Raw genomic sequence first — 13,820 nt, forward strand, 5'->3', positions numbered from 1 at the left:
GTGCCCACTGGCAGGGAACAGGGAAGACTTTCTGGGAGGTAGGTAGCGGGAGACAGAGAGAGAAGTGTGGAGAAGGAACCCCCTCTCTGAAGGAGCAAGGGGGAGGGTACAAGTGAGTGAGGAAGGACAGGGTGACCACTCTGCTTGCTCTTTCCATATTCCAGAACCTCGACCCTGTAGTCAGAATGCACAGCCAGTTCAGTTATTTGCTCTTGAGGGGACATGAGAATGGTCACTTCCTTTCTCTGAACCTCGAGTTCCTCCTCTGTAGAATGGGTATGATGATAATGGTCTCTAACTCTTTTAGGTGATGTCAAGCATCCTTGAGAACATGATGTAAAGCACACAGTAGGTACTAGTAAATGCTGATTTCAATTCCTTTTGGGAGGCTTAAAGTCAGGCTTCACCAGAACTTCTCTGGACCATGAGATGCAAATTTCCAGGATTTGCATCCCATGACCTCTTCTGGTAGAGCTGGGTTTCACTGTACTTGCTTGTCCACCCTCCAGGCTCCCAGCAGGTGCCAGAGGAACTAGATGTAGACAGCATGGTTCAGAGAGGGGTGCTGACTTCCCCAGTTAGAAAGAGGCAGGATCTAAGGCTGGTGATCTTGTACTTGGGCCCCTCTTCTCCTGTGTTCACATGGAGATGGTTGGGCCTTGAGGTTGACTGAGAAGGAGCTGGGGGCTTGGTCCCTGCTGGGAAGCCATTGGCATTGAGATAGCATTAAAGCCAACCTGGAGTGGATGAAAGTCCTGGAGAAAGGTGACTGCCCTTTGAGGGCCTTAATGGAGAGAATAAATAGCAATGACAGGAGGGACAGTTCCAGGGTGCCTCACTCCCCTGCATTAACCTCTCAGGGGCTGGCCTGGAGTCTCCATGTTTGATTGTCACACCATTTTACTAGTCCCCTCTCCTCTCCTAACTCCCCATTCTACACAGGTCCCTGTCACTGAGGACTCTTGTAGTGGGGAGAGGGTCTTGACACTTTCCTCCCCCCTGTTACCTTCCCCGTATTTGGCTTGCCACAGGGCTGGGCCTTGTTCCCAGGTCCTCTGAGCTGGGGGTCTGCCAGGCCCTTTCTCCTGCAGTCTGTATACTAGTCCCAAGAGCACTGTGATCCCTGTCATCTCTGTCCCTTCCTCCTCCCCAGGCCCCCAGCTGTGGTCAGTGCCTCCTGAGGAGTCGGCCCCATCATGGGAGGTGTGGTCTCTGGCAGGGTTAATGATTGCTCAGAAGAGGCGGAGATGGTGCCAAAGTCTGCTGGGCGTGCTGCTGCCAGGCCTAGACAGTGCCCACTTGTGCTCACTGGTGATCATCGCCGCCTCTGCAGCCCCTTCTGGGGCACAGGTAGGGATTGCACAGCTCAGATGCAGCAGTGGGTTCTGGGATTTTCTTACTGGGGGTCATGTAGGGTTCTTGGAGCTGAGGTAAGCTTGGGGTCTTTAAAGATCCCACCTGCACCTGGGTGGGAATGCCTGGTGGATGGAACTATCTGTAGTGCTGGGCTGAACACACCTGGAATTGAGTCCCAACGAGCTTCGAGGTCTTCATTTCTTCTGGAATGTGGGAATAATGCCTACTTCCTGCTCTTTCTAGTCCTTGGGTAATTTGGCCTACAGAAGAGTCTTCACAGGGTGGAAGGGAGGCAAGGTCCCCCAGGGAAATGAATTAACCTATGTGGGCCCCTCACAGGAAGTTGGAGAGGGTAAGGACAAAATAACTGAGCCCTGGGAGCCCTAGAAGTTTAGGAGAAAAAGTTGGGCTCTGACCCGACTGCTTGGTTTAGATCCAAGCTCTGCCCTGGCTTGGGTGGGTTGCTTGACTCTTGTGAACCTCAGTTTTCTCATCTATAGTGGCAGGCGGAGGGGGAGATACTAGTACAGCCAAGAAACTGGAGAACCTGGAGGCAGGCAGGATTGGGTGCCTGTACACCCTCTCCAAACTCAGTGATCAAGTTCAGTGCCACCTCAGCCAGGAGAGGAGGTGTCAGATGGGGACTAACGACTGGCTGGCCCCCAGCCCTAGCTCATTCCAGGCCCTGACACATCTCCTTGCCCTGGTGTATAAAGTGGAGAGTCAGCTGAGACCTGGGGCCGGAACTCATCCCTAAGACAGGGACTGACTTACTGGGTTGACACAGGCACAAGGTAGGGTCTCAGTGAGCATGAGAATCTTCTGATCAAAACAGGCCAGGCTGCCTGGGCATGTGGCTCAGTGGTCCAGCACTTGCCTGGCATGCATGACGGCCTGAGTTTGATTCCCAAAACTGCAAAAACAAAACAAAAACAGGTCATGACCTTATCCTTGTCCCATTTCTCAGTAGGGGAAACAGAGGCCCAGGGAGGTGGGGAGGAATTTGCCTGAGGTTGCATGAGTAGGTGAAATGCTAAAATCCCTCTGATTCCATATCTGTCTCTTAGATGAAGCCGACTGTGAGAGGGGCACAGGGGTCCTGTGATTGGGAGCCTGGGGTCCTTGGGTCCTCACCCTGGAACGGCTCCTCCCATAATTGAGTTGAGCCTAGACCAGACCTTGGCCGGGGTCTCCTGTGTTTGAAGCTGCTCTGGGTCTAATCCTCTGCTGCTTGCTCTTGGGCATCCCTCTCTGAGCATCTCCGAGCCTTAGTTTTCTCAAAGTGACATGATCTGAATGATAATTCCTGTGGGAAGGCAACAAAAGAAAGGAGAAGTGAAAGTGTGATGAGTGGCAGGTGGTGAGGAGGGCAGGCCTCCCTTCTCATCCTTCTAGAGGCTCTGGATCCCAGTGGCTTGGAATTCAAGAAAGTCTAGAATAGTGTTGGACTGTTCTGAGCAGTCTGAAGCTTCCTCCCAACTGAGCTTGAGGAGCTGGTATTTCCAGGGCCCATCAGGGCCAAAGAGGACACCCAGGGATTGTGTGCATTCTCAGGGGTGAGTCCTGAGCCCCCCTCATTTGCCTCTGGGTTTTATTTGACCTTTCCTCAAGCACTTTTTTTTTTTGGTGTTGGGGGTGGAACCCAGGGCCTTGCAAATGCTAGGCAAGCACTCTAACACTAAGCCACATCCCCAGCCTTCAAACACTTGAAAGATTTAAAAAAATTATTTATTATTTTATTTTATTGGTACCAGGGATTGAACCCAGGGGTGCCACTGAACCACATCCCCTTTTTGTTTTTTGTTCTGAGACAGGGTCTCTCTAAGCTGCTGTGGCTAAGTTCTGCCTTAGCCTCCCCAGTTCTTGGGATTACAAGTGTGAGCCACCAATGCCCAATCATTTTTTATTTTTAATTGACACACATTAATTGTACATTTTTATTGGTTAGAGTGTGGCATTTCTATGCATGTATACAATGTGTAATGATCTGATCAGAGTAATTGGCATGTCTATCACCTGAGACATGTAGTGTTTCTTTGTTATGGAATATTCAAAATCTTATAGCTATTTTGAAATAATCGATTATGATCAACCATAATTATTCTACTATGCTATAGATCATCAGAAGTTATTCCTCCTATCCAACCGAAACTTATTTATGTGTTTATTTATGAATGTATGTATGTATTTATTTGTCTATTTATTTATACTGGGAATTAAGCCCACATCCCCAATCTTTATTATTTTTTATTTTGAGGCAGGGTCTCACTAAGTTGCTTAGAGCCTTACTAAATTGCTGAGACTGGTCTTGAACTTGCAATCCTCCTTCCTTAGCTTCCTGAGCTGCTGGGATTACAGATGTGCACCAACATGCCCTGCCCCAAATGCTTTTTAAGAGTAGGGAAAGTATAAGAGCTTGGGAGCAAGGAGACAGACTTTTTAGAATATAGAGAGTCTCCATCTCTTAGTGAAGCGCACTGAAAGAAAGGAGCTCCTGGGAACAGTTGTGCAGTAACAGGGGCTGGAATCAGACTGTGCCTTGTTTCAGAACTAAGTTTGGCCCAAGGCTGCCCCTGTTGAGACAAAGGGGTACCCAGTGAAAGGGCTCGATGGGTATTGCCCCTGCACCCCACCTCAGTCCTAGCCCATGGGAAACTCCGTCCCCTTTCTTTTCATTTGTACCTTGCTGGAGTACCAGAAATTTGGGTGCCCAAAGGAGGGAACACCAATTGCTGGAATGTGGCTCCACCCCTGACCTGAGTCTTAAAGGATGGGGAGCATTTGCACATGTGTGGAAGGCATGGGGGGCCTTCTGGGCAGAGATGACACCAAATGCAAATGCAGGAAAGAAAGAAATCGTAGGGTGTGGACCAAGAACAGGAGCTTTCAGTGTCCCTGGACCACAGGAGGGAAGAGAATAGCTTGCATGGAAAGAGAAACCCAGCCCAGGACTTTGTCTGCCAGGTAGAAGGGCAAGAAGTGTGTTCTGCAGCCAGGGGAAGCCATGGGGGAGTTTGAGTTTGGGAGCAAGTGAGCTTTTCTTTTTTCTTAAGTAACCAAATGCAGGGAATGATAATGATCTTTGGTCTCATTATGATCAAATGAGTATGTTTATGAAAAGTCGCTCTGACATGTGACAAAGAGGAGGCAAGAATGAGTGAAACCCAGGGCCTACCCAGCTGAAAGGAGGAAGAAGAGACAAGAATAGGATAGGAAGGAGTTCTGGGCCAGAAGTCAGGTGGGTGGCATCCTAGTTTCCTCTCTGGATGGCTGCCTCTGTTGGGCAGGAGCTTCCTGAGACTCTGGGTCCCCATGGGAAATGGGGCTGATGAGCCATCTCTTCCCTCCAGGGGATGATGAGGACCAGATTCTGGGAGACTTTTATGTGCTTAGGCAGATGCAGGGTCACATCATTGTGGAGTAAGGGGCAGTAGACTTGTTGACCTCCCCCTCACTGTGAGAATGGGATGGGAATGGGAGATACTTGAATGAGCAATGAGTATAGAGGAAGGACGCTGCAAGGGGAGGCCTCAGAGGTGATGGAGTATGAAGGTCCTAGTTCATGCTTTCTCCCTCAACCTCAACTATTTGGGGGTTCTCGGGGGGAAATTTGGCAGATCAGGAAGGAAGAACTAGAAGCCGAGAAGAGAAAGCACAGATTACCTGGCTTTGGTTCTGATCCCATTACTGACGACCATTTCCCTTCCCCACCTAGTATGCTAAATGGTAATGGGTACAAAGTGCCATTCATAGCACATGGCCCTTCTTGTGGCTTCCTTTTTCCTTGAGGACAGGGTAGAGGGACCTTGAGGGCACTAATCTCCCATCTTGGGAGAAAGACTGAGACGGACTTTGTAATGGAGATAAATATACTTTTTATACCTGTTGGCTATGTACCTAATGACGGTTGTTGTGACTGTTGACTCATTTCTGAAGGAGGAGAAAGGAGAGAACCAAAGAAATGAGAGATTAAGTGGAAGATTACAGACCCCTAGAGATGCCAGGTCTAGACATGTCCACCCAGCATGAAAGCCACTGAATTTTCCTCATGTGGTGAACATCAGCAGTGTACCACCTTCACTAACTCAGCTCCATCTGCATCTCCACCCACCACCATCATCTCCATCCCACAACCAACATCTCCACCAGCTTCTGTTGCATCTCCATTCATCCACCCACCACCTCCATCTCCATCCTACATGATTGCTTCCAAGAACTCCATCTGCACCTTCATTCCCAGTCCACCACCATTTCCACCCAATATTACCACCTCTACCCGCTCCAGCTGCATCTCCATCTTAAACATCACAAACATTATCAGCACACCATCGTCACTTCCATCTCCACTTCCATCCCTTCTGCCTCCTGAAATACTGCCTTATCCCCATCAACCCGTCCATGACCAGCTCCAGCAGCATCTCAGTCACTGCCCTTGGCCGTAACTCCATGACACCTACACTTCCAACAGCATTGCTGTATTCACAGCATTCTCACCGTCTCACTGAGGGCCGAGCATGGCTCAGCACTGCCAATGATTCTGAGGATTGTGGATGATTATTAATTCCTCCTGAGCAGCTGGATTCATCTGCATTTCTCAACACAATTGAGCATAGCCCTGCTGTCCAGCTTGTGGGCTGTGTCCAGCATGTGAGCTGTCCCCAGCTCTTATCTCTGGGGCTCTTGACAAACCAACAGTTTTCAGTTGCTTCCCAAGGGGCCCTGGCTAGAGTCACATGGCAGATAGTCACCAGAAATACAGTCCTTGACTTCATCGCAGAGCCCTGGTGCTACTCTGCTCAGCACACTCTAACATCTATATTCAGTCTCAGAGCCTGGGCAGTGATGTCACAGGGAAGGGACAGGAGCAGTTTCCATGGTGACTGTAGTGGGAGTAGCACGTGTAAGGTGAAGATGACCACACAAGATGCAGAAGGAAGGGATTTGTGCTTGCACAGCAGCGACAGTATGCCCGTTGCTGAGCTGGTGCATCCTTGCTCTCCTTCAGATCATCCCTACTCCCTGCTCACCATCGTCACTTCAAAGTGATATCATTCCTATGGCACAGAGGAGGAAACAGGCTCTCAGAAGGGCAGTGGGTCACCCAGAAGGGCTCTTCATTTCTCTGAACTGCTGTTTCCTCTTCTGTAAAGTGGGCATAATAGTACCCACCTTGAAAGGTTTTTGTGGCTCTTAAATAGCACTCATCTCAGTGTCTGGCAGACAGTAGGTGCTCATTATGTGGCAGCTATTGCTGCTCATCATCAGAGTGTTTAATGACTGCCTAACATTCCTCCCAGTGCTTGGCCTCTTCCTTACCACTCGCTACGTACCGTGTTTAGGTTACTTTCAACTTGCCAGGGTTATAAATCATCACTTGTGATGGACAACATTCTGAAAAAAGAACTTCATTGTTTTAATTTAGTTGGATGAGGGGTTCCAGAAGGATAAACATTTGGAGATTTGGGGTCCACATTGAACTGTGCTTTTTTTCTCCTGTTGGGGTCCAAGGGAAAGGCCAGAACTGTACCCTTCCCTTTGTGTCAAGCAGAGGGTCTTGGGCTTGAGAAACTGGGAGTGAATCCCACTCATTTCCAACGTGAGATCCTCAGCAGATCACTCAGTGCCTCAGTTTCTTCACCTGTAAGATGGGTCACTGTGGAAAAATTCTGTGAATTTTAAACATTCTGCTTCCAAACTATAGCTTTATGTTGCCTCTTCTCTCCAACTCTACTGCCATGTTTCAGTCCACCACCACACAACAGCCAGAAGGCTGAGAAGAGCAAAGTTCCTATAACTCCTCTGCTTGAGACTCTGAAATGTCTTCAATTTTTCTTAGAAAAAAAAAAAAAAATCTTTACTGTGCTTATGAATCCTTGCATGATCTGGCCCCTGCTTTGCTAGTCAGCTCTTCACTACTATGACATACACCTGAGATAATCAACATAAAAAGGGAGAAGATTTCTTTTGGGCCATAATTTGGAGACTTTAGTCCATAATCAGTTGACCCTGTTGCTTTTGGGCCTGTGGCAAGGCAGCAGCACATCGTGGAAGGAGCACTTGAGTGGTAGAGCAAAACTGCTCACCTTACAGCTGTGGGGAATAAAGGAGAAGACACTGAAGGCCCATATCCTCTTTTGAAGGCCCATCATCTCCTTCAAAGGCACCTTGTTAATGACTTAGGACCTCCAGTTCTTTTGACTTTAAAGATTCTACCACTTCCCAACAGTGCCATAGGTTAGGACCAAGCCTTTAACTCATGGGCCTTTGCAGAACATTCTAGAGCCAAACTACAGTACTTGCCTCCTTCCCCTCTCTAACCTTTCACCCTTCTCCTCTTTCTTCCTGTGTTCCAGCCACACCGACCCTCTTTCAATTCCTGGTACACCCTGGTTCTTGCCTGACCCAAGGTGATCCCTTATATTGTCCATGATATCTGGGAACACCCCCTCCCCATAACAATACTCATTTGATCAAAGCCATGTGAATATTTAACTTAAAAAAAAAATCACATAATGCTATATGCTTTATAACAAAAAACAGTCTTTCCCTGCCTCACATTCCACATTCCCAAAACCACTCTCTAGAAGCAACGGATTTTCCTTCTCTCTCTCTCTCCCTCTCCCCCGCCCCCCATTATTATTTTCTTTGAGGTACTGAGAATTGAACCCAGGGGCCTCATGTGTGCCAGGCAAGCACTTCACCACTGAGCTACATGTTCAGCTGGAGGATTTTACTCTTTTATACCTCAGTGCACTCCCCTTATGCTCACAATAAGGTTATATAGTCTATTGACTATGGAAACATTCATATTGAGCCCCTTAGTGTCTTATGTTCCTGTGCCCTTTCCAGAAAAGCTTTCCCACCACCTCCTTCCTTGACTGGTTTTGTTTGCTTAGTTTTTTGCATAGGATTACTCTTCACTCTAGCCAGAGGTGTAAACCTCCCCTAAATTGTTGAAACCATCATTTCTGCTTCCATTTTCTTAGAGACAGTTCTCTGGAGACCCATTGCTCTCTCAGCTGCCTTTCTCTACCTTCTGTGTTGACATCCTCTATTTCCTAGATTCTTTCTTTTCCTTTTTTTTCTTTTTTTTATATATGTATTTATGTTCCTGGCTAGCATCCTGAGGAAAAAAATGTATAAGAGGTAAAATTTTGGACTTTGTGTGTTTAAGAATGTTTTTATTTTTCTTGCATAGGAAATTGATAGTTTTGGTGGGTATAAAATTCTAGGTTGAAAAATAATTTGTCTTCAGCATTTTGCAGGCCTAATGTTCTGGTTATTTACTTCTGCATAACAAAATACCCCCAAACTCAGTGGTTTATTAGTATATTTTATGATTCTGTAGGTCAAGAGTTATAGGAGGGCATAGGGCATAGAAGGAATTGCTTAACTCTGCTCCATGGTGTCTGGGACTTTAGAATGGATTTTGTGAAAGGATGAGGGCCGGAACAGTGGGTATTGCCAGGGTATCCTGCTCTCTTTAGCTACATAGGTCTCTCAATGTGTAAGCTTCCTTATAGCATGGCTTCTTGATAGCAGAGTAGTTGGACTTCTCATAAGGATCTCTGGGTTCCAAGAGCAAGTGTCTCAAGAGGTCCAGGTGTAAGCTGCCAGGCTTATTCTGAAGTTCCAGAATGTACTTCCACTGTACTCTATTGGTAAAGCAAGTCATGAAGCCCAGCTCAGATTCAAGAGCATGGGATTACATTTCACCTCTTTGTTGAAGCCACTACCAAATTAGCTGCACATTGTTCTTTTTTTTAAGCAGGAAAAAAAAAAAAAAAAAACCTTTATTTCTATCAAATTGAAAAGTATGAATCAATCTTCAAGCAAGATAACCAAAATAATCAATAGTACAATCAACAGTTAGGAGAGCATACACGGAACAGAACACAGGGTTAGATGCTCTAAGCTGATCATAGACACCAACATTGGGGGGGAACAGCTGTCACACCAAGGAGAAGCACTCTGACTCATCGTAAACACATGTCTTCTGGGAAACTTGAGCTGACATTTCACTGGACAGTAAACGGAAGAGACAGATCATTGCAGGATTAAAAACTGGCTTGAACTTGAGGGGGATCACAGTGAAATGCCATCGTAACTCAACAGTATCCCCAGAGATCTGTTCATCTCAAAAACAGGACATTGTTCTTTAAAAAAAAAAAAAAAAAAAAAAAAAATTTGTAGTTGTAGATGGAAAGAATGCCTTTATTTTATTTTTTTTATGTAGTGCTAAGGATCGAACCCAGTTCCTCACACATGTGAGGCAAGTGCTCTGCCACTGAGCTACAGCCCTGTTCCATTATCCTTTATTTGCTAGGATTGTTCTTAAAAAGTTCCATGACCTTCTGATTCTGTAATTATATTTTCTCTTCAAATTTCATGGTCTTCTTTGATCCCTAGTATTCTGAAAACCCTTGTTGTAGCCCCATTTTGTTGGGAAGTCTTTCAATCTGGAAATTTGTTATTCATTTATGAGAAATTTATTGTTTATACTTCTCTGGTAGTTTCCATTTTCTGACTTCTCTTTCAAGAATTTCAGTTAATCAAATATAGGATCCTCTGGGTCCTCTAATTTTTTATGTTCTCTCACATATTTTCCATTTTCAACTTTATATATTTATCTATTAACTTTTGTATTCCTGCTATTATTTCTTAAATTTATGCCAGGCATGGTGGCACACACCTGTAATTCTAGCTTCTGGAGACGCTGAGGCAGTAGGATCGAGGTAGGAGGATCTTAAGTTTGAGGCCAGCCTGGTCAACTTAGTGAGACCCTGTCACAAAGTTAAAACAAACAAACAAACAAACAAAAAACCGGTTAAAGGTCTTTGGATGTATTTTAGTGGTGGAGTGTTTGCTTAGTATGTGTGAGGTCCTGAGCTCCATCCCCAGTACCAGAAAAAAATTTTTTTTATAACAGTGGTTCTCGATGAGGGATGAATTTAGCCCCAGGGTCTAGGGACATTTTTTACCATCACAACTTGGGAGTGGCCTAATGGCCTTTAGTAGGTAGAAGCCAGAGTTACTGCCAAATAAATTATAATGCATAGGACAGCTTCCACGACAAAGAATTATCCAGCCTAAAATGTCAATAGTGCTAAGGTTGAGATACCTTGATTTATAAGAACTCTTTAAAAAATGTCTATATTATCTTACCTGTTCATGTTAATAGATCTAGTAGCTTCTCTATGGCTCTGAGAATTCTAATTACTAATTACTGTTTTCTTCTTGCATTGTCCCTGTTCTTTCTGAGATGCTTTATTCATGTTTTTGTTTCAGTTGGTTTGTATTTTTCAGTTGATGTGCAAGTTCTTGGGGGAGAGAAAAAGCCTTTATTTCATTGTTGTGTTTGCCTCTCCTCTGCTCCCCTCCTCTCCCCTTCTCTCCCCTCCTCTCCTCTCCTCTCTCTTTTCTCTCCTCTTTTTTCTTTTCTTTCTTTGCAGTGCTGAGGATCAAACTCAGGGACTCATGCATGCAAAGCAAGTGCTCTACCAGTGACCATTGAGCCACACCCCCAGTCCCTGTGTTTGCCCATTTTCTCTAGTGTAAATACTTCCACTGTGAATGATCCTGAGCTACCTGCATGATATCAACCGGCATGTAGAATTCCTGAAAATTTTGCAGCATGCTACTTTCTCTGCCTTACCTTCAATGTCTAACAATTCCTGCCCATCAGTTCATAAAGAATGAGGCTCTAGAATTTGGCATGTAGCTAGTGGTAGGGCACTTGTCTAGCATGTGAGGCCCAGGGTTTGGTTCCCAGTATGGGGGCATGGGCAGAGATTAATGCTCTAAAAACTGATTGGTAGCCCTGAGTTGTGGGTGGGACTTGTCTCCTGGAGGTTTCTCCCTAAATGATCCAGTGGAGGACACTCCCCTACCCCCAACCTCCCACACACCTTCCAGAATCTGTGGTGTTTTGTTAGTTTTTTTTTTTTTTTTTTTTTTTCCTGTATACAGGTCCATTTTCTTAACTTTTTATTTCTGGTTGTTGATGAAGGTGACATTTCATCTGGTAGCCAATACTTGTGGGATTGAGAGGGGAAGAGGGTTAAAAGTGTCACCATTTAGTGTGCAGTCTTTCACTTAATCCATTTTATTATGGTATTCCCATCTCCTCTATGCTAGTGTCCCCAGGTCAAGATCTCTCTGATTCAACTTCCCCTGGAAATAACCTCCACATTCTTTAGTGCATAGGGTGGGGTGGGGCAGCCACCTCATTGCATGGGTGGGGAAATGGTATCTGGAAGTCTAATTACTTCTCTTAGAAACTTTCAACCAGTTTTCCTTCTCTCAGGCCACCCCACACTTCTGCTTTCAGAGGGTACTAGAACCTTCAATCCATCAGTCTACCTCGGGCTTGAGGTCTGCTTCCTGTGTGTATACCCTACTCAACTATCATTAACTTGATAAATTGATAATCTCTCATCACTTCTTTCCAGCTTCCAAAATCATTACCATCATTTTAGTGGGGTTTCAAGACGGAGGAGGTGGAGCTCAACATAGGATCTACATGCATAACAGAGGCTCCCTTCTGCACTCACAGGGGTCCTCTTCTTATTCTTCAGATCTCTGCTGAAACTTTGCCTCCTCAGAGACCCCCATCCTAACTTTTCCTATTATCAACTGCTGCATGAAAAACTACCCCTAGACTTACTGGCAATCACTGCCATCAATTACTATCTTCAGAAATCTATAGTTTGGGGCAGGGCTCAGCATGGATGGTTCATCTGAAGGTAGAAGATTCATTTCAGGATGAACTTTCTCACATGACTGGCAAGTGGGTTTTTGAGTATCAATGTAAGCTTGACTGGGCTGTTGGCCAGGGTCTTAGCTCCTTTCCACATGAACCCATTCAAGGAGCTGCTTGCGATTCTTTGCAGCATGGCTGCTGAGTTTCCAAGTGTGAGTTTTCCAAGAGACAGAAAGGGAAAACTGTCAGTATTTGTGGCCTGAGCCAGAAAGCATCTCCAGTGGCATGTTCTGTCAATCAATCCCAGAGTCTTGCAAATGGTTCATTGTACTACAGGATGTTAAATTTACCAAGGTTACTGGGTGATAACATAGAGAAGCTAATGGTATTGAAAGAAAATTTGATTACTCAAAATTCCAGGCAGAGGGGTCATGCTGTACACAGGACTACACAGGGAAACCTCAGGGCTGGTCAGGAGGCAGAAGGAGGGAGGAGGAAGCATAATTTAGAATGTTTATAATGTAGTCATGGGAAGGAAGGTGGGAAGGAGCAGTTAAGCAGCTGAGCAGAACTAGGACTAGATGATTTCTCAGTGGGCTCTGGGTTACAGTGGTGGTCCCTGAGTTCTCTTCCTTCATAGCATTAATGCAGTTAACTATTATATAGTGCTTTATATACTTGTTTAGGGTCTGTCTTCCCCTAAGCCATATACATAATGAGGGCAACACCTCCCAAGCCACTGGGATTACAGGCGTGTGCCACTGCGCCTGGCTCAAAAAACTTTCTTAACAGAAAGATGAAACATTTAAGGAGCCTGTCCTTCTTTAGTATAATAAGCCGATTGTCTTTTAGGATGAAGGAGCCTTGGAGTTTTAGATCTTTGAATGACAGGGAAACAAGTTCCCATTTTCTCTTCTTTTTTCTGGATGAAGGATAGCTTGTAATTTCAGATGACCAAGAAGGTTGAGAGTTTTCCAAGGGTGCTTGTCTAGCTCTCAATCAATAAGAGGAGTGCTGATACACCCTTTACCAAACTGATGTGACCTGGCAACCCTTCTGCTGCAAAGAATCTTACAGGACTGAGTTCCACAGAACACACTTTGGGAAAGGTTAACACGGCAGCTATTAAGTGTATCAGCAAGTGGGACAGACAATCCTGCCTACCCATAGTGCCTTGATGATCCTAAACAAATAATAGTCCCTCTCTAGGCCCCTAAGTTTGAAGGGTGCTGTTAATGTGGACAAACAGGCAGGATAGTATTGTGGTTAAGGTATACTTATCATCCAAAAGACCTGTGTTCAGAGCATGGTCTTATCATTGATCCTCTGTGTGACCTCAGGCAAAACCCATTCCTCAGCCTCAAGTTCTGAACTGCCACCTCCTAGTTGTAGGAATAATGAAATTTCATACCTAAGATGCTTGGAGTAAGGTCTGATACAGAGTGGGTGCTGAATTCAAGGGTAAAATTTAGGTTCAGCCATCCTGCCCATGCTGCCTGGCTCTCCTTTTGTTTACCCCCAGTCCTGGAGCATCTGGAAAGTGGATGGAGGGTAACAGGGGCCCTGAAGGAGAACTACTGAGTGAAGGTAGTGGGTGGGCTCAAGGTCAGAGCCAGGCAGATAGGGCTTTGCCAGAAGGAGGGAGGCCTGTGTTGAGATGCCATTCCCTAACACCTTTCCTCCTAGGTCCCTCCATGATGGCCTGGCCTTGGCTGCCCTGCTTCCTGCTTTCTGCCCTCACAGTGTCTGGTGGGTTTCCTCC

General features: G+C 45.7%; 1 protein-coding gene across 1 annotated transcript in view; it reads left to right on the forward strand.

Annotated features, from left to right (window-relative positions):
• CDHR2 (cadherin related family member 2) overlaps positions 1 to 13,820 on the forward strand; it is a 43,447-nt gene that overhangs the window by 2,943 nt on the left and 26,684 nt on the right. The window contains exons 2-3 of the mRNA XM_079144653.1: positions 1,154 to 1,350; positions 13,745 to 13,807. Coding sequence (XP_079000779.1) covers positions 1,197 to 1,350; positions 13,745 to 13,807 — 217 coding nt within the window. The 5' untranslated portion in view covers positions 1,154 to 1,196. The remainder of the gene's footprint in view (positions 1 to 1,153; positions 1,351 to 13,744; positions 13,808 to 13,820) is intronic.

The sequence above is a fragment of the Sciurus vulgaris genome (assembly GCF_902686455.1).
Source record: "Sciurus vulgaris genome assembly, chromosome: 6".
Classification (NCBI taxonomy): domain Eukaryota; kingdom Metazoa; phylum Chordata; class Mammalia; order Rodentia; family Sciuridae; genus Sciurus; species Sciurus vulgaris.